At 44.1% G+C, this 25,491-nt stretch overlaps 1 protein-coding gene across 1 annotated transcript in view; it reads right to left on the reverse strand.

The window, feature by feature from the left end:
• Positions 1 to 25,491, reverse strand: part of GPR107 (G protein-coupled receptor 107) — a 58,914-nt gene extending 33,423 nt beyond the window's left edge. Inside the window, exons 1-10 of the mRNA XM_005908791.2 lie at positions 25,118 to 25,491; positions 13,819 to 13,941; positions 13,450 to 13,500; positions 13,128 to 13,207; positions 11,811 to 11,950; positions 10,189 to 10,226; positions 8,673 to 8,729; positions 6,001 to 6,111; positions 5,356 to 5,489; positions 1,063 to 1,138 (exon numbers count right to left, since the gene is read on the reverse strand). Of these exons, the coding sequence (XP_005908853.2) occupies positions 1,063 to 1,138; positions 5,356 to 5,489; positions 6,001 to 6,111; positions 8,673 to 8,729; positions 10,189 to 10,226; positions 11,811 to 11,950; positions 13,128 to 13,207; positions 13,450 to 13,500; positions 13,819 to 13,941; positions 25,118 to 25,258 (951 nt within the window). The 5' untranslated portion in view covers positions 25,259 to 25,491. The remainder of the gene's footprint in view (positions 1 to 1,062; positions 1,139 to 5,355; positions 5,490 to 6,000; positions 6,112 to 8,672; positions 8,730 to 10,188; positions 10,227 to 11,810; positions 11,951 to 13,127; positions 13,208 to 13,449; positions 13,501 to 13,818; positions 13,942 to 25,117) is intronic.

Consider the following 25,491-nt stretch of genomic DNA (forward strand, 5'->3'; position numbering starts at 1 on the left):
TACTAAATGGCTAATTAATGAATTAATATATAAAAGTAAAGATGTAAAAAACCAAAAAACAAAAAAATCCTCCAAATGTCACAGGTATTTTCAATCCCAGGCAACAGCTTTCTCTCTCATAGCCTTGCTGCTTACATAAGAAATAACTCAGTTAAAAAACCTATGTGGAACCACCCAGCTTCAACTCTATTTTCTTTGGGGGGAAAAAAAGAACCAAATCTGTAAATTTAGAGCTACCTGAAGCTACCAATGAATTTCCACTAAAGTGGCCAGCTTCAGTAGTGCCCCAAATGCTTGCAGGCAGGACGCCCAAAGCTGACATCAGTTCCTTCGTGCACCTTTCATTCCTCCTCACGTGGCTGTCTGGATATGAAAGTGACCCAAGAATCCCATGACTCGTCATCTGCATGATTCCAGAAGGAATCTTTTTACCTTAATCCAAATGGGAAACTAGCCAAATAATCGTCATTTCTTGAAACTACAACTGGATACGTTATTACTTTTTCTAGGACAACATTTTTAAGGGCAGTAGGCTCCTGAGAGTCTGGAGACTGTCACCCTCACAGATGGGGCCCATAGATATCTCGCAGGCCTACAAAGTGGGGAAGCTGTGATTGTCTCCCACGGGCTGGCTCATTTCAGTCTGCATCGGCACTAAACATTCAGAGCTTGACTCAATTCTTATGCCTCAATCTTCTCAAACAAGTATGCTAACAGTGAATTTCAAATCAAATGGGAACATGGGGGAATATTTCAAAAAATAAAGGAAGCTGTGGAAACAATTCATGAGGTGGCCCTCTAATCTCAAGAAATGACTAGAAGGGTGAAAAAATAAACACCTACAAGAGAAAACTCTGAGTCTGTAGATAATATCTAAAGATGTCTTAAGTCTAGCACTAGGGAGGCTATGATGATTTATCCCATGACCAGCCCTTCCTGGACCAAAGGAGGCTTCATGGCAAAGGCATTCTTTTATCTGTTGTTGGATGTAGCCTGTCTTCCAACTTATTTTCCCTGATAGTATAGGTATTTCATAAATGACTCCAAAACATGAATACGTACTGCGTGGAACACCAAGGAAAGAGACTTGGTGAAAGGAAGGGCAGCCATCAGCCAGTGAATTTTAAATACATCATTCCTATAAAACAGAAAGAAAAGAATTTAAGGACAATTTTACACTCCCAAAGGATAGCTGAAGCCCCACCCACCATATATTTATAAGGAAGTCATAAATATGATCTAAGCAAACCACAAACACAAAGCTTTTTTAAAAAGTGGTTGCTGCCAGCAGAGAAGGCGTGGAATGGGGTTCCAAGTCATCTCTACCATGTAATCCAACTCTGTGAATGGAGCCAAGTTATGCACAATGGGTTCCCAGGCCTGATAAGATAGAAATCTAAACAGGTTGCCAGTTTCCTCTCCGGAAACCACCCTGGAAAGCCCACAGAGGCAAGAAAGAGGCAGATGGATCTATGAAAATGGCACAAAATCCCCAAGAAGGCAGAGGTGACTGGGCACAGCTCTAGGGAAAATTGCTAGCCCAGAGGAGAGGTGGGCTTGGTGCTAGGTAGCAGGGATGGTAAAAGACCGTGCCCCTCTCTGTCCCCTCAAGGCTGGAACCTGCCAAACACACCAGGCCAGTGAGACACAGCACCCACTCCCCACATCCTCTACGGGCACTAGTCCACCCTCAGGCTGCCAGACATTCAATTCCTCTACCCCTTCCCGCCTCGCCCTAGGAGTTAACCTGTGAGACACACAAAACCATGACAGGGAAAAAGTTTTAAACCCTATGAAAGAAAGCAAAGACTTGAGGAAGAACGACAGGGGGAATTCCCACTCTCTGATATCAACACAATCTGCAAAGATACACCAGTTAAAATATGGGGGACAGTGAGCATCAGAGAAGTAAACCAACAGAACAGACTAGAAAGCTTAGAGATAGATTTGTGCATGTATGGAAGCTTAATATTTAAGGTGACACCAAGTCAATGGGAAAAGAATAGGCTGCTTAATAACTGGCACTGGAGGAAAAAAAAAACCAACCTCAGCTCAAACCTATATAATAAATGAGGAAAGCTGACCTCAGCTTCACACTTACCTATACCCCAGGGGGATTTGGCTGCTAAACAGAAAATAGACATTTTGTGATCTGGAGTAGGAATGGGCCTCTCAGGATCCACGAGGCACGACCCAGAAGGCTACAACTACATGGCCTCGACTCCATCAACGTGAAAGATTTTCCCTCAACAATTCAACTGGGAAAAGAAATTGCCAATGTCTTAAGACATACGAGGGACTGAGACTCCAATGTGCACGAACTCAAGCACAGCAACCAGGGACAGACAGCAAACCCGGCAGAAGGATAATGCAAACACGGGCCGTCACACGGGGAAGCCCGGGAGGCTGAAGACACGCCAGAGAAAACCAGGCACCGGCTCAGGTGTCAGTGCTGGCGCGTGCGGGAGCAGCACCACCCGCCCAGGCCCTGCGGGAAGCAACCTGGCAGCGCTCGGTGAAACTGAAGAAGCGCACGCCCCACGCGCAGCGCACCTCCTTCCGGAATGAACCTCAGAGGCTGCCCAAGCCGTCTGGGGACAGGCAGGCGGGCTGGTGACAGGGTAGGGGAGCAGGGAGATGAGAACAAGCTAAGGGTCCACCACGAAGGGGGCGGGCAAGCGAAACGGGGCGCCCACTGGATAACACGGAGGAGCTGAACAGCCATGAACTGGGCGCACATGCAGCGATGTGCCTGCATCTTAAAGAGGATGTTACCAAGTGAAACAAGGTACGAAAACAATACCTACAGACAGGACAGTTCATATAAATTAAAAACACATTCAATACCAGTAAACGTGATTTGTTTATCAAGATACACAAATACCCCAAAACACAAACGAAACACATTTGGGCGGCTGGCCGTGGGTGGGAAGGAACGAGAGAGGGGACAGGAAGTCAAACAGGAGAGGGCCTTGCACAGAACGATAAGGAGGGCGGGTCGTGAGTGACGCACACCAGTTTCCGGGCTGGCTTCCTCCCTGGTTCTTTCCTGCTCCAGGGCCTACCTACTTGAAGGTCGAAAGGGAAGTCAAGTCCAGAGGAGTCTGTCGGTCCTCAAGAGCCAGGAGACTCGCCCAGGCTGCAGAGCCGGCAAGGGCTGGGCTCACCCTCACGGCCTGGCCCTCTCAACCTGCAGCCTGGGGGACAGCGGCGACGGCAGGTGAAGGCAGGCAAGAGTTCGAGCTCCGGGGGGGCAGCGACCGGGCTCACACACGGGCTCTACCCTGACCACCCTCCTCTCACGAGGCCTCAGAAACCTCTGCTGAAAATGGCACCACCACACCCAGCACCGTGCTGGGCGGAGAGCAGCTCCAAGCGGGCCAGCTGTGCGTGTTCCCTCCCCGGCTCCCCATGCTCCGGGGCCACGACAGAACTCGCAGACGTGAGAGAGGCCACGACGGCACAGCAGACCAACGTGGGCCCAGGCCAGCTGTGCCCGGGACGCCAACTGTGGCTCTCACCTCCCCTCTCGAGGCCTCAACAAGCCAAGGCCCAAGTCTCTCAGCTCCCTCCAACTCTAGGGGCTGCAAGTCTCTCAAAGAGCCCTGGAGGCACATCCGTGATGTGACTCAAATCACCAACCCCCCGTGGCTCAAGACTCCTGGAAAAACACGGGGGGTGGGGGTGGGCAGAGGGCCAGAATGACATGTTTCTGGATCTACACTACACTTCAACAAGAAGTTTAAAATACGCTGCCCAAAGCAGGTCAGCCTCATTTAACCACAGGTTTTAAACTGTCATCACGGTTTTATATAAAAGTGAACCAGTGACAGTGACTGTTGCCTCGCTAAATAAAGGGAATTTAAAATACCAATGAACATCTGGCTAAGCTATTTTGCATGTGCCTCATCTTTGCATAGCACTCTGATTTGCAAAGCCCTCTTGTACACATCATTTCAGGGGAAATCACATAAGAAATCTGAAGATCTAAGACTTTGAGAGGAAGGCAGATTATGGCAGATTATGACTGTTTCAGTTCTGCAGCTGTAAAGAGAATTACAGAGTGAAGCCAGGTACACTTCAATCAGTAGCAACAACAGTCAGCATTTACATTTGAAAACCAGGTTTCCAACTCCTAGTTCTTACTTGTCTACTAAAGGTAAGAGCAAAACCTTAACAACAACAACAAAAAAAACCACCCTCCACCATCTTTTACGGCCTGAATTTGCAGGATTCTTTTTTTCTTATTAATGGTTTCCCGATCTCTAGTCCAAACATGATTATGTAGAGTCCTTCACAAGCAAACAAGACGTTCTTTGCATCCAGTGGGTGTAAAAGATTTATAACAAACAGGAAACAGCAAACCGCACCCAGCAGAGCCCAGTATTCAAGCTGAGCCATGTCCACTAGAAGACAGGCAGGCTACCAGGGCTTAGAGGTCTCCATTTCTGGCCCACTGCTCCAGAGGAGGCATCTGGTATTTGGGGTACTCATTTATTGTGTGAATTTAAATCTCTATTATGATACTGTATTTCCATACCTTCCTTTACACAGTTTATGGACTTTATAACAAACACTATTCTTTAACTGAAAACTAGCATTTCGTTTCCACTTTGGGGGAGGGACACAGAATTAATCACTAGTTCCACTCATACGCTGCTGCTCCCCTCAAATACCAAGAAGAGGAAGTTAAAGCCTCGGGGGTTTCAGGAGAAAGGCCAAGAGTCAGGCAGGTAGGCCTTGAAGAGGTTTTCTCGAGCTTCTGGAGGGCAATGTCTACCCTGGCTGGGCCTTCAGAGCTCGGCAGCAGCTCCAGGCTCCCACCAGGCCCTGGGCCACGGTCACGCCTCTTGTCTTAAGAACAAATAGCCCCTGAATGCGACCAATGCTTTCACTCTGAGTCCTGAGCTGGGGTGTCCTTGCTATGGAAAGTGAAGTCGCTCAGTCGCTCAGTCATGTCCAACTCTTTGTGACCCCGTGGACTCTAGCCTACCATGCTCCTCCGTCCATGGGATTTTCCAGGCAAGAGTACTGCAGTGGGTTGCCATTTCCTTCTCCAGACCTTGCTATGGAAACACTTGGCTTATATATTTTACTTCGATTGTATATTACTGAAGTATTTGGATTTGCTTTTTAAACCAAGCAATAGGAAGTAAACAAACATCATGGCATGCAAAGGCCTCCCACACTGTAAGGCTTCTGCAGAGTCCCCCTTGTTTCAGGGAAGATGCCCTTTGAAGAGGACGGGACTGCTAGTGACAAGGTCTCCTGGTTGGGAAGACAGCAACAGGTGAAACTAAACAAACACATCCCCAAACCCTGGGGGCTGAAGGGCTCAAGAAGGTGATAATTTACCGTCGTTTTCGAAGGATGTGAATCCAGATGGTCCCAGAGAGAAAGAAGAAGAAGGCCATGGAAATGTATAATTTGGGGAGAGGAATTTCTCCTGCTGAGAGGTAGCTGTCAGGATTCTTCTCTGTGATCTCGATCTGAAACCAACATGAGACTATTTTCACTTTTCAGAAACAGATCATCCCATATTCAGTAATTTGGAATCTCTGCTATTTCACAGAAGCTCAAGAAAGTGAGTACCGGAAGGTAACAACCATATTCTTTTAGGAAACAGAGCATAGATGACTTATAGACGCTGTGACACTTTATTTTTTGGCTGCACCCTGAGGCGTGTGGGGGTCTCAGTTCCCTGCATCCCCGCCTTATTAGTGCAGAGTCTTAACCACTGGACCACATAGGAAGTCCAAACAACCACATTCTTAATGCACAGACTGAAGTGTAAACACATCCTAATATAAATCCCTTATATTTCCTTTTGAAGAATCCTCTGCTGAAGTATGCTGGCCACTGGCAGAAATGTTATTCTGGCCATGTTTTTCTCTAACTCTGCTTAAATGTTCTTAAAACTGCTCTTAGAAAGAAAAAAACCATCTTGCATTTTACACAGCTGACAACATCTGTGTGGAGCAGTTTTCATACGGTACTCACATCAAGGCTGAACGAAAACTTGTCATTAGACCAAGCGTCACTTCCAAGACACTTATGAAAATAAAGACTGTAGAGGCCTTCTTGGTCATCAGTGCTGATGTTAAAGAAAAACTGAAAATGAAGAAAAAAAAAGTTTAAGGATATCCAAATCCTCAGCTAAATTTTTAAATCTCAGAAAGAAATCATGAATACTACGAATAGAAGAAAACAGACCGTTTACTTAAGTTAATCAAACTCTCCTAGAGCAGAGTTCCAATACACTTTTTCTTATTCTATGATACCCTCCTAATATTTTAATGATTTTCAAGCGAACAGAAAAGTAGACTGGATTATACGGTCAACAGCTATGTACCCACTACCTAGACTCTACACTTTACTACACTTCCCTTATCACGTATCTATCCATCAGTGATGGGTTTTTGCCGAAGTCTGCAGAGCTAACTTAAGATGCGGTTACCTAGCTTTCAAGCCCACACATTACTGTTTTGCCCTTTAGGTAAAAAATACTTCTAAGTAAGAAAGGAGGTTCTTCTGGTACTTGAAAAACTAAAGGACCAGTATTTCCTCATCAAAATGTACCTGTATGATTTTAGACAACAGTAACAGAGGCTACATCTACTATGTTTAGAGATTTTTCTTTGTTTTTCAATATATTTCATGTATTCAAGTGAAGCTTAATGTAAATCAAAAAATGTTATTTATATATATACACACATATATATAATCACAGAATGTGACTGCTTGATCAATTCTAGGGAACATTTTACTGCAAGTCTAAAATATTAATATACTGTTTAGGGCTACATATACAAGTGGTGAACAATGAAGAAAACAAGGAAATGGTTATGGTAACATCTTTCATGACAGGAGTCACTCTAAAGAACATGAGGGACACAGGCATGGTAAGCATGGTCTAGTTCCTGTACCAGGTGATGGCTATGAAGGTGATTACTGATAATCACATGTACTCAAGGTAAGTACGATACACTCTTCTATAGGTACCGTACCTCAAAATTTTAAAGAAGGGAAAAAAAGAGACATCTGTAAAAGGGGACTAATACAAGTACCGACTTTCATAGCTTGCTGGGAGGATGAACTGAGACAAGGTAAGGTGTGAGTACTTAGCAGGATGTCTGACATTCGTTCATACATTCATTCATCTCAGTAATTACTGATAGGAAGACTACTAGGGCCAGGCCCAAGATAAGGAATTTCACACAGAGCAGCAAGAAAGCAGACAGAAATCCCTGCCCGTATAGTTACCTTCTAAAGACAGAGAAACAATAAATATAACAAATACAGTATGCTGTACGCTGGAAAGAAGTATTAAGGGAAAAGGTAGAGCCGGGGGGTGGGGCGTGGGCTGCATTTAAAACAGTGCAACCGGAGGAAGCTTTGCTGAAAAGGTGACATTTGAGCCAAGACTTGAAGGAGGAAGAAAGTAAGCATGAAGACTCTGTGGACGAGCTCTTCCCCAGTGGGGGCTGCGGGAGCAGAAGCCAGGCTTCACCTTCCCCAGGAGCAGCACGGCGGCCGCTGTGGCTGCAGCACAGCAACACAGAGAGCGCGGGGAGGAGACAGGACTGAGCTCAGAGTCGACAGCGGCCAGACCACGTGTGCTCGGAGACCAGCAGGAGGACTTGGGCTTCTACTATGAGACAGAGGGGAAGCTGCTGAGGGTTCAGAGCAGATGAGCACCCCATAAACTCTCAAGTCAGCTGTTAATACCGATGGCTACTGAAGTTAAATAACATCAACACTGTTAGAGCAGCAAAAGAATCTATGGTGAGAACTCAGACCTGCAGATGCAGGGGCGGGGGCCTTTCAGAAGTGGTACAAATACAGAGAGTCTTGAGCACGGGTAAGGGCAGGGGTGCAGGCCATTGTCAGAAATGACAGAACCACACACTCAGGAGCTATGCATTTCACTCGAAGTAAATGATGCCTCAATGAAAACTGCTTAGAAAAAGAGGTAGTTATTCTTACAAGTTAATGGTAAGAGACTATTTGTACAGTGCTTTACAAAGCACTTTTATTTTTAAAAAATGATACACCTAACCACCCTGTGAGATGGATGTCATCATTTTCCATTTTCAGATGATTAAAGAGTGAGGTTCAGAGGTTAAGTGAGTTGTCCAAGGTCACCACCTAGCATGTGGGCTCTGAGATCCAATTCAATGTCCTACCCCACACCCCACACACAGGCTGTGATGCTGCATGAACACTCGTGTGCAGTTAACGACGGTGACGGCTGAGCAGCTCACTCAGGCCTCTAAGTCTCAGTGAACTCGTCTCTGAAATGACATCATCCAAAAGATGACAATCATCCTTTCAGGTGGAGAATTCTGGGTTTCTGACACACTCTGAATGGGAGGCAGTGTGGGATTAGACAGGCAGAGTTGTGGGGACAGCCAGGGAGAACCGGGTTGGAACCTGGGCCTTGATGCTCACACTGGATACACAGTTATTCTCTCTCAGAGAAACATGGTTTGATAAGCAGCGGGTAACAATATCCACCTTGGAGGTTTGTTACGGAGAGAGTTCCTATATTCAAATGACTGGCACACAGCATATGTAAGTTGTTATTCCTAAATTGAAAGTTTCTTTAAAAATTCACCCTTTTACATGGCAGAGATAAATTCTACAAAGCTTGACTCAAAGAGATTACGTACCTGGAATGAAACCGCCCCATCATTATTATGAACAGAAAAGGATTTCTCTCCTGTTGCCTAAAAAAGACATTAACAACCTATTTTAGATGAGACCATCCAAAAAAACATGCTAGTAAAAATAAAAATTTAAAAGCTCCAAAACATTTTTTTCTAAAATCCTAGATTCGCTGGTCTTCAAAAGCTCAATGGAAAAGAAATTCACCATCTTTTCAATATGAATGAAATCCTGTTTTACAAAAAAAGGTAAACCTTTACCCGTTTCCTTTTCTCAGTTACGTCTCCTGTCGCCCCAACAGCCCCCTGCTCCCCGCTGAGCACCTCTCCAGTCTTACAGCTTTAGTGAGACAACGGACGCCAACCCAGGCCACGCCTCCACGCCCAACGTCAAACGACCGACACGCTGCCGCGGGCGCAGCGGACTACAGCCAAGTAACAGAGAGGACTACTGAGACGTGCGACGACATAGGAACCTCAGAGACTCACACTCCAGGAGAGCACCTAGGGACAGGTCAGCGGCACCTCAGGACAGGAGGGGACGGATACGCTGTGGTGCTGGTTTCACAGGTGCACGTCAAGTCAGAACTTACTCAACTGCCACTTCAAATACGCACAGTTTGTAGTCTATCAATCTTACTTCAATAAAGCTGTTACAATGAAACCCTGCCATCTGGATGCTCCATCACTCAAATATTAAGATAACCCAAACTAAAACTTTCCCACGTGTCCTTCTGTTATTTCTGTTCCCCACCTCGCTGGGGGCAGGAAAGCAACCCCCTCTTCTCCCCGCTCCCCGCCGCCCTGGCCTCCCAGCCTGCTGCTCACTTCCTCCACATTCCGAAGCTCGGCTCTGGCTCAGATGCTCAACACCCGAAACCTGCACGGTTACGACGGCACTCCTCCTGGTTCCTCTCAGGTCCCCGGCCCCCTCACCACCGCCACGCTGCACGCTCCTTCTGAACAACGACTTTCCCTTAACGTGTTCGGTATCACGTTCCATCCTGACCAAGGACACACCATGACTTCCTGTTTTCTGTGCATCGATATCTTCAATTTTTTGGCCCTCTATAATCTAAGATACCTCTCTCTGGTCCCAAATATATGTTATGTTTTACTTTCAGCAGGCCAGTGCCCAGCACTCGTCAGTGCTCATGTCCACTTCCAGTCTTTGCTCATGATGGTCTTCAGCCCCTTTTTTCTCATCTTCTTCCCCAAACAATCCACCACACTTCAAGCCCCAGTGACATCTCCCTCCAGGCGACTCTCAGATACCCCACTTCCCTCTCCCCTCACCATCTGAGCTTCTATCACATAAGGGCTGTGTAACTCAGCACTCAGTCTTACTCTGAAATTATTTCAGAGCATCCAAGTTCTCTCCCCAAACAGAAGGCAACCGCCTGCAGACTGAGCATGCAGATGTGTGTGTGTGTGTATACATATGCACAAGGACAGTCCTACATGCGCGTGAGCACACACACCTGGAAAAGCTGAGAGCGCACAGGTTGGGGTTAGTTCTTACCTTTGAATCCACGGTACTTCTTTTAGACTTTCCACTTTCTAAAAGAAGAATCATTTAAAAGATATTATTGCATGATTCAGCTCATAAGTATACTACGGTATCACTTTATGAGACTCTAGTTCATCTAACATCAAATAATTCAAACAAATAAACAAAATGGTGAGGCCACATGCCATCTTACAAACTTGCAATTCCTCAAAACCCCAAACATTCTTGAGCTGTAGAAGCCGCAAATTGGACATGCTCTATTACGAACACAATTTAATAAATGGCAACACTCAGCATCAACGAAGGAAATCGTCTCTAAATAACCTAGTGCATGTAACTGCCAAAGATACCACGTGGAATGACTTTCTTTTTTTCTAAGTAATGACACTTGAAACCAGATCACTGTTTAAAATATATACGTATGAGATTTATTTACATATGTAGAAAAAACAGCAAATATTACTAGCATAAAGCATACTTTTTTCTCACGGCAAGGAGTGTAAAGATTGCTAATGATTTCTTTCAATGAAAAGAGAGGGCCTCTGTGTCTTATTTTTACTTAAGTCGTTCTTTCTGAGGAAGAAACTCTCAAACTATATAGGAAGGGAGAGAGTTTCAGAATAAAAAGAAGGACGAAAATGTTCTGCCTAGGGAATGGTCACGTGAGCTCAAGGAACCTAGACGAGGAGAAGATGGTGCACATACATGGAGCCGCACCATCACACACGTGGAACACTCTGCACGTCTTTTAGTGTGTGTTAGAACGTTGACAAACTGAGAAAATAATACATAAATAATACTGTAACTAATAAAGTTATCTTTAAAGACCTCATATAAATTACTAGATAAACCTGATGGTCAATAAAAGAGGTGATAAATCTAAACTGGTAAATCAACATAGGGAGAAAAAGTGCGATCTCAGTGATAAGAGTGACTTCAAAACCAAGGACACCCCTTTGCCTTTCACTTTAGGATTTAAAAAACAAACACAACCAAAAACCCACTGCTGGCTAGGACTTGGTGATGTGGGTGCTATGATTATATATTTCCTAAAAGGAGTATAAATTCACACAACTCATGTGGAAAGGAATGAAAATATGTATCAATGTTCCCAAAAGTATTCATATCTTTTGAACCAGAAATTCCAGTTCCTGGAACTCAGCCTAAAAAAAAAACGTTCTACATAAAAAAAAAAATCTACAAATAAAGACGTCTGATGCAGCAATGCTTTATAATAGCATCAAAATGGAACTATGTCTCTTTAAGGGAAAATGCCAAGCAAACTATAGTATCCATTTAATGGGGCATCTGATAAGTATAAAAAAATTTTTAAGCTGAGTGAACAGGGATCTTATAAAATTATAAGATGACTATTAATTTTTAAAATCAAATGTTCTAGACTTAGGAAACAAGTTTAGAAGGAAATAGAAATTACTGATTATTCTAACATGGAGAATAAGGAAAAACGACTATTCTTTCTCCATCTTTCCTGTATTTTTCTTTGTTATGCATTTTTATATCACCTCAAAAGTAAAATAACGCTAAATAAAATCATGTTTGTTTTTAAGTAGGAACAAAAATGGATCTAGGAAGCAAGGTAGTGAAGGAAAGGCTAGTGTCTACCTTACAGTTACCTTGTTCTTTCGGAGCCTGGCTGCCTGATGAGACAGGGTTAACACCAGGCTCCTGGCTCTGACCAACAACCTTCTCATCCTTGGTAAAGATGATCTTTGGTAACTGGGCACCAGCTTCTGGTGGAGATCTTATTTTCACTCTATATTCAAGTAAGACAGAAGAAAAAGAGAAAGAGATCAAAGTAAAGCTTACGGCGGGTAGGTGTTGTCAGTTAGGTGTTGTTTCCAGCTCTAAGCCCATCATCTCATGCAGTCCGTGATGGACTGGATACAGATTCTATTATCTGCCTTTTACAGATGCTGAAATGGAAGCTAAAAGGTTAAAGAACTTGCCCAAGAGTAGCAAGCTAGTCAGCAGCTGGGGCAGCCCCACTCCAAAGTTTGAGTCTGTAGCAACCATTTGATTCTGAGGTATATATTTCCTCCCTAAGTATGTGTAATGTGTTCAACAAACTGATGATGATCAAGCTGAATGAACAGGGACGCTTATAAAATTATAAAATGACTATGGATTTTTAAAATCAGATGTTCTAGACTTAGGAAACAAGTTTAGAAGGAAATATAAATGACTGAGTATTCTAACGTGGGGAATCAGGAGAAATGACTATTCTTTCCCCATCTTTCCTGCACTTTGTGCACACGGGAAAAGGAACAAGAGGTTAAAAAAACCCAGTAAGACGTTAAAACAGGCCTCGGGGAGCAAGCGAAGGGCAGAAAAACGACTCGCAGCCCATGAAAGGTGCATGTCCTCCCTCTCCCTGCTGACCAGACCCCAATTGTGTGAGACCCATCCCGCCTGAGGAGGGGCCCGCGAGTTTCGATGCCGGAGTGGACACGTGCCCTCAGGTGGCACTATCGCACACGTCAAGGGGAGCACGTCCAGCATGGGATAGGCAGAAACCTCCCTCTTCCCCTTAGCTGGCGCGAACAACACACTCACTTCACTGAACACGTGCCATGCTAGCGCACGCTACTCTTTCTCGGTGCAACACGTTCTCTTTGCTGGGAATGCACTTCCCTTTCTTATTCCTCTGCAAAGTCTCCTCACGAGAAAGCTGGCTGCGCCAACACTTCTCTGAAGCCTTCCCTTCCTGCCCACAAACCACCGTCCCTCTGCCCTACTGCTCCTCCAGGTTGCTGCCACCACTGGTATCGCTGCTGTCTCATCTAGAAGCTCCTCCAGGACTGCACCTCCACCTGATCTCCAGCACTCGGCAAAGTATTTGGCGTGTGGCAGATGATACGCGTCTTAGCTTAACTACCGAAGTCCCCCAACTTTACTCGAGGGTTGAACTGAAGGATCTTAGCATTACTTACTCACTTCTGGAGATGTCTAGGATTAAAAGGGTGACAGAGGCAGACTGCTTCTTTAAAATACAGTAATTCACATCTTCATCCTGAGAAGGAAGACCCAGTTACACATCATGTTATTCAGTCACACTACAATAAGAACAAAAGGTTTACATGAACAAAGCAAGTAAGTGGCCCAGCCTCCACTCAAAAGACACAACTGCGGCTGCTCAGACGCCTGGAAGTCGAAGCTGCCACCTCAGGAAGCAGCGCTGACAGGGGCAGGGCACTCCCACCCAGGGCTTGGGCGCAAGTGCAGGGGGCGTCAGGTCACGCACTCGATGCTCACCAGATACGAAGAAAAGCCATCGTTCTTTGTTCGGTCTAGGCTGAATCCAATCTAAGAGGAGGTGAAAACGGTAGAAGTGAATTACCACTGATGCCCCGACGTCCATACCTTTCTTAGCCCAAGAGAAGAAAAGGTGATTATTTTGGCCTGGCCTTCCTCTCGGTTTTCTTAGCGTGTATTTTGTAAGAAGGATCAGCTGTAACTGAAATTATTCAAGAATTGTAACTTCAGTGTTAAAAAATAAAACTACTGCTGTCTGCTCACAAGTTTAACTTTCTACATATTCTAATATTCCATGTTTAAAAATGGGGGACGCTCTTACCTGAGCAACAGAAAAGGGTTTACCCTTGCTCCTGGAAAGGCACTTACAGTGAAGTCCTTGTCTGTGGCTCCTTTAGGTTCATTCACTGAAAGGCTGCTGACATTCACCTTCATGTACCCATTCTTGAAGAATCCAAAGGTGTTCAGATGAACCTTATGCCTCACGTCATCCTGAAAAGATGTGCAGTAGAAGAATTAGTAATCTGGAGAAGTTGATTAGTAAACCTATTCATTTGCTTGGAAAACTGCGATATCTAGTTCCTTGTCAGCTAACCAATGTCTCCATATATTCAGTAATACTGACCACTGTGGGACTTGATCTTGCTCCAAAAGCTGAAGAAGACTCATCAGAAATTCATATGACAGCAACAATTTTGCAGAGGGAAACACACAATAGATTCGATTCAGTCCAGTGCATTTGGAAGGGTCCCGGGGGCAGACTCGATGGCCTGCTGGAACGTGAATTCCAGGGAAGGAAGAACAATGTTTTAGTCATCCTCCTATCCTTCCTTCAAGTACAAGGCCTGGCATCCAGCAGGCACTCAAAACAGGGAGGGGGGTGATGAGGGGGAAGTAGCCAAAGCTGCTCCAAGAATACACTTGGCTCCTCCCCCCGAAGAACAACAAGAGACACCTGCCCATTACTTGAAACTGTCTCAGAGTTGTGACTCCAATCTCAGCTCAGTCCACAAATTTTAAGTCCAAGAGAACAATGGGATCAGTGGATACTCCCAAAGCTGAGGTTCCACAAAGGCACTTCACGTTGTGTAAAGTCATGAGTTTCATATTGGGAATTATCTGCCCAAATGTTCAGTTATCACATAGATCCTAAATACAAAACACTAGGCTAAGTATTTTTCTAAAACTTGGATTTGGTTCTTCCCCAAATCCACACCATTATTTTTGCTAGTGTTTGTTTTCCGTTTGTATTTTAAAATTCTGTTCATTGTTTCTTTCACTTTGTTGTTCAGTCACATCTGACTCTTTGCAACCCCAAGGACTGCAGCACACCAGGCTTCCCTGTCCTTCGCCATCTACCAGAGTTGCCTCAAACTCATGCCCATTGAGTTGATGATGCCATCCAACCATCTCATCTTCCATCATCCCCTTCTCCTCCTGCCCTCAATCTTTCCCAGGATCAGGGTCTTTGCAAATGAGTTGGCTCTTTGCATCAAGTTGCCAAAGTACTGGAGCTTCAGCATCAGGCCTTCCAATGAATACATGAATATTCAGGACTGATTTTCTTTAGGCTTGTAGACTGGTTTGATCTTGCTTGCTGTCCAAGGGACCACTCTTCAAAAGCATCAGTTCTTCGGTGCTCTGCCTTCCTCATGGTCTAACTCCCACATCCATACACAACTACAGGAAAAACCACAGCTTTGACTGTACAGACCTTTGTTGGCAAAGCTATGTCTCTGTTTTTTAATATACTATCTAGGTTTGTCATAGCTTTTCTTCCAAGGAGCAAATGTCTTTTAATTTCATGGTGGCAGTCACCGTCCACAGTGATTTTGGAGCCCAAGAATATAAAATCTGTCACTGTTTCCACTTTTCCTCATCTGCTTGCCATGAAGTGATGTGACCAGAAGCCATAATCTGAGTTTATTGAATGTTGAGTTTTAAGCCAGCTTTTTCACTCTCCTCTTTCACCCTCATCAAGAGGTTCTTTAGTTCCTCTTTGCTTTCTGCCATTAGAGTGGTATCATCTGCATATCTGAGGTTGTAGATATTTCTCCCAGCAATCTTGATTCCAGCTTGAGAGGCATTCAGTCCAGCATTTCGCATGATATACTCTGTATAGAGATTAAATAAGCAGAGTGACAATATACAGCCTTGACGTACTCCTTTCCCAATTCTGAACCAGTCAGTTGTTCCATGTAAGGTTCTGTTGCTTCTTGTCCTGCCTACACGTTTCTCAGGACATAGGTAAGGTGGTCTGGTGTTCCTATCTCTGGAAGAGTTTTCCAGTTTACTGTGATCCACACAAAGGCTTTAGTGTAGTCAATGAAGCAGATTTCTTTTGGAATTCCCTTGCTTTCTCTATAATCCAAAGAACACTGGCAATTTGATCTCTGGTTCCTCTCCCTTTTCTAAATCCAGCTTGTACATCTGGAATTTCTCAGTTTATGAACTGCCAAAGCCTAGCTTGAAGGATTTTGAGCATTACGTTGCTAACATGGGAAATAAATTAGTACATGGTCTTTGTTAGGAATCTGTATTTTCTAAATTCCTAACAAAGACCATGTACTAACCTATAATCACTAAAAAATAGTTATTTTCAACAATTATTATTTGCCAGCAATATATTAATTGCAGGACCCTCATCTAACCTTGGAGAAGGAAATGGCAACCCACTCCAGTGTTCTTGCCTGGAGAATCCCAGGGATGGGGGAGCCTGGTGGCTGCCGTCTATGGGGTCGCACAGAGTCAGACACGACTGAAGTGACTTAGCATCTAACCTAATTTCCAACACTCCCTTTTAAGCGATCATGTTACCACATCAAGTAAGATATACGTAAAGAAGGCACTCTGTAAACTGTATTTCACTATACAAATAAAAGACACAAAATTTCAGATTAATAGGAACCAAGAAAGTCAAACACACTAATCACTCATTCAACTTTGATTTAATTCAAATGTAAAGAAACCAGTATTTACAAAATGCCACTAATGACTAAGGCCCGAGAAGTGATAAAAGACTCAACTCTCAAAAAAAAAGTCTCCCACAGCCTTCTTACAGTCCAGGAATAAGGAAACCTCTTCTTCCACCACACGGAAGCCAGAAATCTCCCCAAGGACAATCAATGGTCAGCGAGACAAGAGAGCCCTCTCCCCCAGGAGGCTCAAAATCCCCTTCGCTGTAGAAAAATAAAAGGAATAACAACAAATATCCATCTACCCACTGCTCACAATTATGACATGTCTACATCGAAGCTGCTTCAGAACCATCAGAACAGAGAGAGGGCAAGGAGCAGGAAGAGGAAGAGAATAAATCCTATTCCCCTCGACCATCCCTTCCCAAGTTCATATCCATAACCATAAACATCAATACAGTATCATGATGTTTTTAAAAGTTTGATAAACTGTGTTACAATGTATGTGCACATCTGGCAACGTGCATTTTTCAGACAGCATTGCATTCTTTGAGGCCCTATCTGTGTTGACACATTGAATATGCTCTGGTTCCTCATTTTATCTGCTTGTGTTCCATCGCATGTACATCTATTTCCCCAAAGCATCACCTGGGCATTCAGGTAAAGCCCAATCATTCCTGGGCATTCAGGTAATTTCCAATCATTTGCTGTGACAACACTGTTACGAGAATTCCTTGTACATATCTTTTTTTTTTTCTTTCTTTAAACTGTGCTATTTTTAAGACGTATTTATTTCTCTTATGCTTTGGCTGTGCTGGGTCCTCACTGCTACACACAGGCTTTCTCTAGTTGCGGTGCACAGGCTCCTGCCTGCAGGGGCTTCTCTTTTTGCGGAGCATGGGTTCTAGGGCATGCAGGCTTCCGCAGCTGCAGCAAGTGGGCTCAGCAGTTGTGGTTCTCTCGCTCTAGAATGCACTCAGTAGCTGTGATGCACAGGCTCAGCTGCTCCGTGGCATGTGGGACTTTCCCCGATCGGGGATCCAACTGGTGTTCCTTATATTGCAAGGTGGATTCTCAACCACTGGACCACCAGAGAAGCCCCCCTTGCACATACGCTATGTATTATCTGGGTGGGGATTAAGGGTATATACATCTAGATGGAAAATCCTAGGACACAGGGTGTGCACATTTTCAATTTTAGTAGAAATTGACAAATGAATTTCCAAAGTATAAGAAAGTTTCCTTACATCCTTACTGAACCTTGATGTCATTAGACATTTCATTTTTCCCAGTTTGGGGGAAAATCAATATTGATGATTCAATTTGCATTTCCTGGTACTTCATGAGTTTGAGCACCTCATCTAGGTTTATTAGCCATTTGAGTTTTTGTTTTGTAAAATGCTTTTTTAAAAACATATCATAAAAAAAAATTAAAAAATAAAATTGTTTTTCCCCCCGCCGCCCCAAAAAAACCCATATCATATGTCAGACTTCCCCAGCAGTCCAGTGGTTAAGACTTTGCACTTCCAATGCAGGTTCCAACCCTGGTTGGAAAAGTTAAGATCCCACATGCCAGGCAGCATGGCCTAAAAAGTAAAAATTTAGAAAACTAAATAAATAAACATCATATGTCCATTTTCCTTTTGGATTTTTTCCCTTAAATTCTTTATATATTCTGGGTACTAATTTTGACTTTGATGCTGCAAGTATCTTTTCCTGGTCTCTTTTTTAAACTGTGGTATCTTTCGTTATACAAGTCTTTTTATATTTTGTAAGAGAAAATCTATTGATCTTTATTCCTGACAGTTTTCATCTTCAAAAAAATCTATCAGGGGTGTGGGGGAGGGAAGTATTGAAAGTTTGGAATTAATAGATGCAAACTATTATATACCATAGGATGGATAAACAACAAGCGCCTACTGTATAACCCAGGGAACTGTAGTCAGTACCCTGCGGTAAACCACAATGATAAAGAATACGGAGAAGAAAATATGTATGCATAACTGAGTCACTCTGCTGTTCACAGAAGTTAACACAACACTGCAAATCAACTATATTTCAATAAAATTTCTAAAAATTCAATGTTTATTCCTGATAACAATTTTAAATGTCTTTTAAAAAACGTCCTTCTCTACCCCAAAGTCTAAAATATTTGTGATAGTGAAAGTCGGTCAGTTGTGTCTGCCTCTTTGCGACCCATGTATAGTCCATGGAATTCTCCAGGCCAGAATACTGGAGTGGGTGGGTAGCTTTTCCCTTCTCCAGGGGATCTTCCCTGGATCCCCAGGGATCTGGAACCCAGGGATCAAACCCAGGTCTCCCACATTGCAGATGAATTCTTTACCAGCTGAGCCACAAGGGAAGCCCAAGAATACTGGAGTAGGTGGCCTATCCCTTCTCCAGAGGATCTTCCCGATCCAGGAATTGAACCAGGATCTCCTGCATTGCAGGTGGATTCTTTACCAACTGAGCTATCAGGGAAGCCCAAAAATATTCACGATATGTTATTCTAGAAGTTTGAGAGTTCTGTTTTCACATTTACTCTGTAATTCACCTGGAATATATTTTGTTTGTGGGATAGCATCTCTTTCCCCACCCCTACTCCCATGGAGACCAGCCAGGTGTCCTGAGGCCACTCCAGAGTGATCTGTCCTAACTTTCACTGCCCTACGGTGCCGCCCCTGCTGCACATCAAGTTTGCACCAGGATGAGTCTCTCATCTGCGCTTCCGATTCTGCCCCATCGATCTGCCTGATCCCCACTACAGAGTCACGTGCCATTATGGTTCAAAACTGAGCAGGATAAGACCTTGCTCCTTCTCCTGTTTTGATGTGTGCTGGGTATTATAAGACTTTTAGTGACTGGGAGAGACAATCAAGGGGGCTTCTGGGGTATTAGTAAAGTCCTTCTTCTTGACCTGGGTGCTGGTTACCTGGGTACATTCAGACATTAAAAAAATTCAGGAAACTGCACACATATGAACTAAGAAATTAAAGAAAGGCAGGGCAATGACAGCAGAGAGGAGACTGGCAGTCGAAGAACTGAGAGTTCCCCCTCAGGGGCACAGGGTGCCACCAATGGGCTTAAAAGGGGAGTGTCATGACTGGCTTTGGCTTTTAGGAAGATAAGGCTACAAAACAAAATAGGAACTAAGATAATGCTAGGAAAACAGGTATGAGGAGACCTCCCTGGTCCAAGGATGGCCTAGACCTATCAGTCACAGTGGCAATGACAGCAGTGAATGGATTGGAGAGCTTTGTATTTAGAACACAAATCTATGAAACTTGGTGATGAGAAGATAAGAATAAAAGATTTCTGACTTAAGAAAATGAGTAGCTGGTGGTCCCAGTTACTAAGAAAAGAAAAACTGGACAAAGAGTACGTACAGATTGGGGGTGAAGGGTGAGGATGTTTCTAACATACAGAGATGATTATGAGCCACTTAAGTGGAAATGGGGGTTAAGAAACTGGATACACTTGTCCAGAGCTCAGAAGAAAGGGCAGAGCTGGAGACAAAACTAAAAAAAAAAAAAAAATTCCCATAACCCTTATAGACAGCTACTATATTTTTCTCCTTTTCCCCGTTATTTTAGAAAGTTGTTTTAAACTTTTCACTAAATATTGGAATATAAGAAATGGTTTACGTTCCTCAATAACTTCACATTTTAGACTGCTTTCAAATATAAAGCAAGTGGGGTAATGATACGTCAATTTAGGTTTTCTCACAAACTGAATTTTAGAAAACAGAGTAACATTTAACTGAGCTAGCTTATGGTCACCTACCTGGCCACTTCTTTATTTAAACAGCTCCTCAACTGGCGGCCCACTGACTATGCTGGCCCACAAACGTGCTACATGTGGCCAACACAGTGCTTTGTTTTTGTTTTTAAATTTGAGTTTGAGCTAGCTAGTTTCACTTGAAAGCCTGGATTTCTAGTTTTTCTTAAACACACATAATCCAGCAAATCTAGGTCACACAGGACGGAAGCATAGATGAACATACTAAACTACACTACAAGGAAATAATCAGCAAAATCCAGGACAGGGGAGCTGGAAGGAGTGAGCCCCCCCCAGATCAACACAGACAGAGAGGTATATTAACCAATCATAATGTGAGGACACTACTTAGATTCTGATTTTTAAAAAGTTTAAATCCATTTATGACCAATGGAAATTTGAACCTGATTTGGTATTTCATGATATTAAACATTATCTTTCTTTCTGTTAAAATGACATTGTTGTCGTTGTTGTTCAGTCACTCAGTCACGTCTAATTCTTTGCGATCCCATGGACTGCAGCACACCAGGCTTCCCTGTCCTTCACCATCTCCCAGAGCTAGCTCAAACTGGTGTCCATTGAGTCAGTGATGCCATCCAACCATCTCATCCTCTGTCATCCCCTTCTCCTCCTGCCTTCAGTCTTTCCTAGCATCAGCATCTTCTCCAGTAAGTCAGTTCTTCTCATCAAGTGGCCAAAGTGGAGCTTCAGCCTCAGCATCAGTCCCTCCAATGAATATTCAGGATTGATTTCCTTAGGATTGACTGGTTTGATCTCCTTGCAGTCCAAGGGACTCTCAAGAGTCTTCTCCAACACCATTCAAAAGGATCAATTCTTCAATGCTCAGCCTTCTTTATGGTCCAACTCTCACATCCATACACGACTACTAGAAAAACCACAGCTTTGACTAGACAGACCTTTGTTGGCAAAGTAATGTCGCTGCTTTTTAATATGCTGTCTAGGTTGGTCATAGCTTTTCTTCCAAGGAGCAAGTGTTTCTTAATTTCATGGCTGCAGTCACCATTTGCAGTGATTTTGGAGCCCAAGAAAAAATCTGTCACTGTTTCCATTTTTTCCACAACTATTTGCCATGAAGTGATGGGACCGAATGCCATGATCTTAGTTTTTGAATGCTGAGTTTTAAGCCAGCTTTTTCACGCTCCTCTTTCACCTTCATCAAGAGGCTCTTTAGTGCCTCTTCGCCTGAAAGCCTTATGGCTGAAACCATAAGGGTGTCATCTGATACTGCAGTTACGTTTTTAAGAGTCCCTATTTCTTATAGGTACATACTGAAATATATACTGAAACATTTATGGATTTTAAGGATCAAACAATATGATGACTTTGATTGACTCGAAAATAATATGAGAAGGACAAATGTTGGCATATATGTTGAAAGCAGAACCCTCACAAATTGCTGGTAGGACTGCAAAATGGTACTGTTGCTTTAGAAAGTACTTTGGCAGTTTCTTAAGAAGTTAAATATAGATCTACCATGAAAAAAAAAAGTGCAAGTGTTAGTCGCTCAGTCGTGTCTGACTCTTTTGTGACCCCATGGATTGTAGCACGCCAGGCTCCTCTGTCCATGGGATTTTCCAGGCAGGAATACTGGAGTGGGTAGCCATTCCCTTCTTCAGGGGATCTTCCCAATCCAAGAATTGAACTCCAATCTCCTGCATTGCAGGCAGATTCTTTACCTTCTGAGCCACCAGAGAAGCCCAAAGAATACTGGAACAGGTTGCCATTTCTTACCCCAGGGGATCTTCCCAACCCAGGGATCGAATCCACATCTCTTGTGTCTCCTGCACTGGCAGGTGGATTCTTTACCATCTGAGCCACCCGGGAAGCTATCTACCAACAATGACCCAACCATTCTACTCCACTCCTAGCTATCAACCCCCCAAAACGAAAACATGTTTCCCAAAGACTTGCATGTAAATGTTTGCAGCAATATTACTCACAACAGCCAAAAATGGAAACCCAAACGTTCAAATGTCCTAGTAAATGGCTGAGCATAGGTGATATATTCATACAATGAAAAACTATTTGGCCATTAAAAGGAATGAATTGCTAATACACAGTACAACATGGATGAACCTCAATAACATAAGTAAAAGAAGCCAGACAAAAGGACCATATACTGTGTGACTCCATTTATTTGAAACACTCAGAAAGGGCAAATCTATAGAGACAGAAAGTAGATTAGTGGTTGTCTGGGGCTGGAGGTCGGACTAGGAATTAACTGTAAACCAACAAAAGAGCTCTTACACGGGTGATGGAAATGTTCTATGGCTGGATTGTGGTGACAGCTGCATAACTCAGTCAATTTACCAACAAGCACTGAATTGTGCATTTACAATGTATGGATTTTAATGTATACAAACTATGCCTCAAGAGTTTCCAAAAGTTAAGGAAGCTAAAAAACAAAAGACAAGGAATTTGAGAAGACTAGAAGAAGAATGGGAAATGTAACATGGAATGAGGAAACGGAATAAAGAATGAAAGGGGGACGTCTCTGGTGACCTGGCGGTTGAAACTCTGCCTTGCAGTGCAGGGGATGTCGGTTCGATCATGGTTGGGGAACTGAGACCCCACTTGCTTCAACTAAGACCAGAGGCAGCCACATAAGTAAACACATTAAACAGAAAAAAAGATTTGTTTTCTAGTTAAAAAATAAAGAATGCACCTGAGAAGGGATGCATGTGGGGATAGAGCAGAATTAGCCATTGGTTAATGGTTACAGCTACATGGGAATTCACTATACTATTCTTTCTATTCTGGTGTGTGGCTGAAATTCTCTCTCTCAATCTCAAGCAAAATAAGACAATCTAACGTTGCTGCTCTGACAGGCTCCCTTCAGGTGACTTCACTTTCTTGGGCAAAATGTCAGACTGTTTAAGAGGAGAGAAACAAGTACAATACTGATTATGGAACAGGCACCTAGTATTTGAGAAAACAAAGATGAAAAACATTAAGCAATGTAGCTTACTCCTTGGAAGTAAAGTTATGACCAACCTAGATAGCATATTCAAAAGCAGAGACATTACTTTGCCAACAAAGGTCCGTCTAGTCACGGCTATGGTTTTTCCAGTGGTCATGTATGGATGTGAGAGTTGGACTGTGAAGAAAGCTGAGTGCCGAAGAATTGATGCTTTTGAACTGTGGTGTTGGAGAAGACTCTTGAGAGTCCCTTGGACTGCAAGGAGATCCAACCAGTCCATTCTGAAGGAGATCAGCCCTGGGATTTCTTTGGAAGGAATGATGCTAAAGCTGAAACTCCAGTACTTTGGCCACCTCATGCGAAGAGCTGACTCATTGGAAAAGACTCTGATGCTGGGAGGGATTGGGGGCAGGAGGAGAAGGGGACGACAGAGGATGAGATGGCTGGATGGCATCACCAACTCGATGGATGTGAGTCTGAGTGAACTCTGGGAGTTGGTGACAGACAGGGAGGCCTGGCATGCTGCAATTCATGGGGTTGCAAAGAGTCGGACACGACTGAGCAACTGAACTGAACTGAACTGAACTGAAGCAATGTAGCACAATATGGAGAAATCAATCACCAGAATTACACCAACTCAGGTTGCTTCTCCCATTGAGGGTAGTATATTTTTCCTTCTATATTGTTAATATTTACCTAATGATGCTGGCCATCTGACATTTCAATTCTAGACATGCCTAAAGCCAAGAGACATGGTTCAGTGCGTTCAAGGTTCAGTATTAGTTTTGTTCTCTAATTTATAAGCTACAAAAACTCAGTTACATGATTTCACCTAAGACTCAAGATTCTAAATTATAAAGTGAAAGAATTTTAGGAGTTCATCACTTGGAGTCACAGGCCTGGGGACTAAGACCTATGGATAAGCTTTGGCAGGATTACAAAGCCCTATAAATTCCAAGAAGTTTTGCCTACATTTCTACCTGCATTTTCTGGGAAGAGATTCAATATCTTTCAGCATATTCTCAAAAGGAGCCAAGACTCACTTCTCTCCCTGCAGTTGACAACCATTTTAATCAGGATATTTATTGTTTACAAATAACAGTATGGGTCTAGTCAGGTTTTTTTAATCCAGATTCTGTATTCTTTAAACTATAGTCACAAAATACATTGCTTTGTTAATTTAATAAGGGTTTTAATAAGACAAACTTTCTCACTGCTGAAACCTCATTCTGCTAAGAATACCTTACAGAATGAAAATTATGTACAAGGTTTGGGGTCACAACGATTTATTTTTCCTGGTCTCATATATTAACCAGCTAAATCGCCTGGAGGCATGTTTTGAATTAAAAAGCAGGATACAAAGGGTTCAGTCTAGGCCTATCGTAAATTTCTTCCCTAGACAGACAATGACAGAAGCGAGGGATAAAAAGGCCTCTAATCAAAAACATATTTTCATTGCTGGGCTTAAATTTCCGGTAACGGATTTCAAGCGAGATTTGAAATTCCTCCTGGAGATGCTCACTTTGCTCAGGCCAGAGACCGCCACGCCCACCAGGGAAACTGAGGCAAAGGTTCCGCGCACCTTCCAACTGCCGCGCACCTTCCAACTGCCAGGCACCAGGGGGATGGACCAAAGGAGAAGGCGGACGAGCGAAGTCGGGGGTAGAAGTTGGAGATGAAAGGGAGGAGGAAGATCAAGTTGCTCTAGGCAAGGAAGTCAGGGAAGCCAACAGGACTGCAAGCACAGCCCCCTGAAAGTCCTTCGGGGTTACACCGCAGTTCGGCCCCTTTCCCTCTCTTAGTTCGAATCTTCCTACCCTTTCCAGACCGACCGAGGACTCCCGCCATTCCCACAGTTCCCAACAGACCCCTATGAGAGGGAGGCCGCGACTGGGAATAGAGGCGGGAATCCAATCGCTCATAGACAACCCCCCGACCCCCGCTTCCCCTGGGCCAAAAGTTGCCCCTCGGCATCAGGGAGCGGCCTCGGCCTCTGTCCCCCGCCCTGGTCTTGCAAGGCCCTGGTCGCCCTTACCTTGAGCGCCAGGTGGTGGACGCGGCCCAGGCCGGGCTCGGCCAGCAGCTGCAGCAGCCCCAACAGCGGGAACAGCCGGAGGCCGGAGGCTAGCCGAGGACTGCGGGAGCCCGAGAGGCCAACGGGCGCCGGGGCGGCCATATTTGTTCCAGCATCACCAGCTGCTTCCTCTCCCGCCCACTTCCGGGGCTAAAGAGCGGCGGCTGCCGGAAGCGCCTGAAAGCGGGCTCTCTGCTGCCAGCGGCGGGGAGATTGTAGCCTTTTTCCTGGAGTTTGCGGTCCCGGGAGCGGGGCGGGTACACTTCGGGGCCGTTCAGTTGGCCTCTGCTGTGAGGACTTTTCGGTTTAGCCAGAAGAGGTGCGCCCGCAGTGGG

The sequence above is a fragment of the Bos mutus genome, chromosome 11 (genome assembly GCF_027580195.1).
Source record: "Bos mutus isolate GX-2022 chromosome 11, NWIPB_WYAK_1.1, whole genome shotgun sequence".
Lineage (NCBI taxonomy): Eukaryota > Metazoa > Chordata > Mammalia > Artiodactyla > Bovidae > Bos > Bos mutus.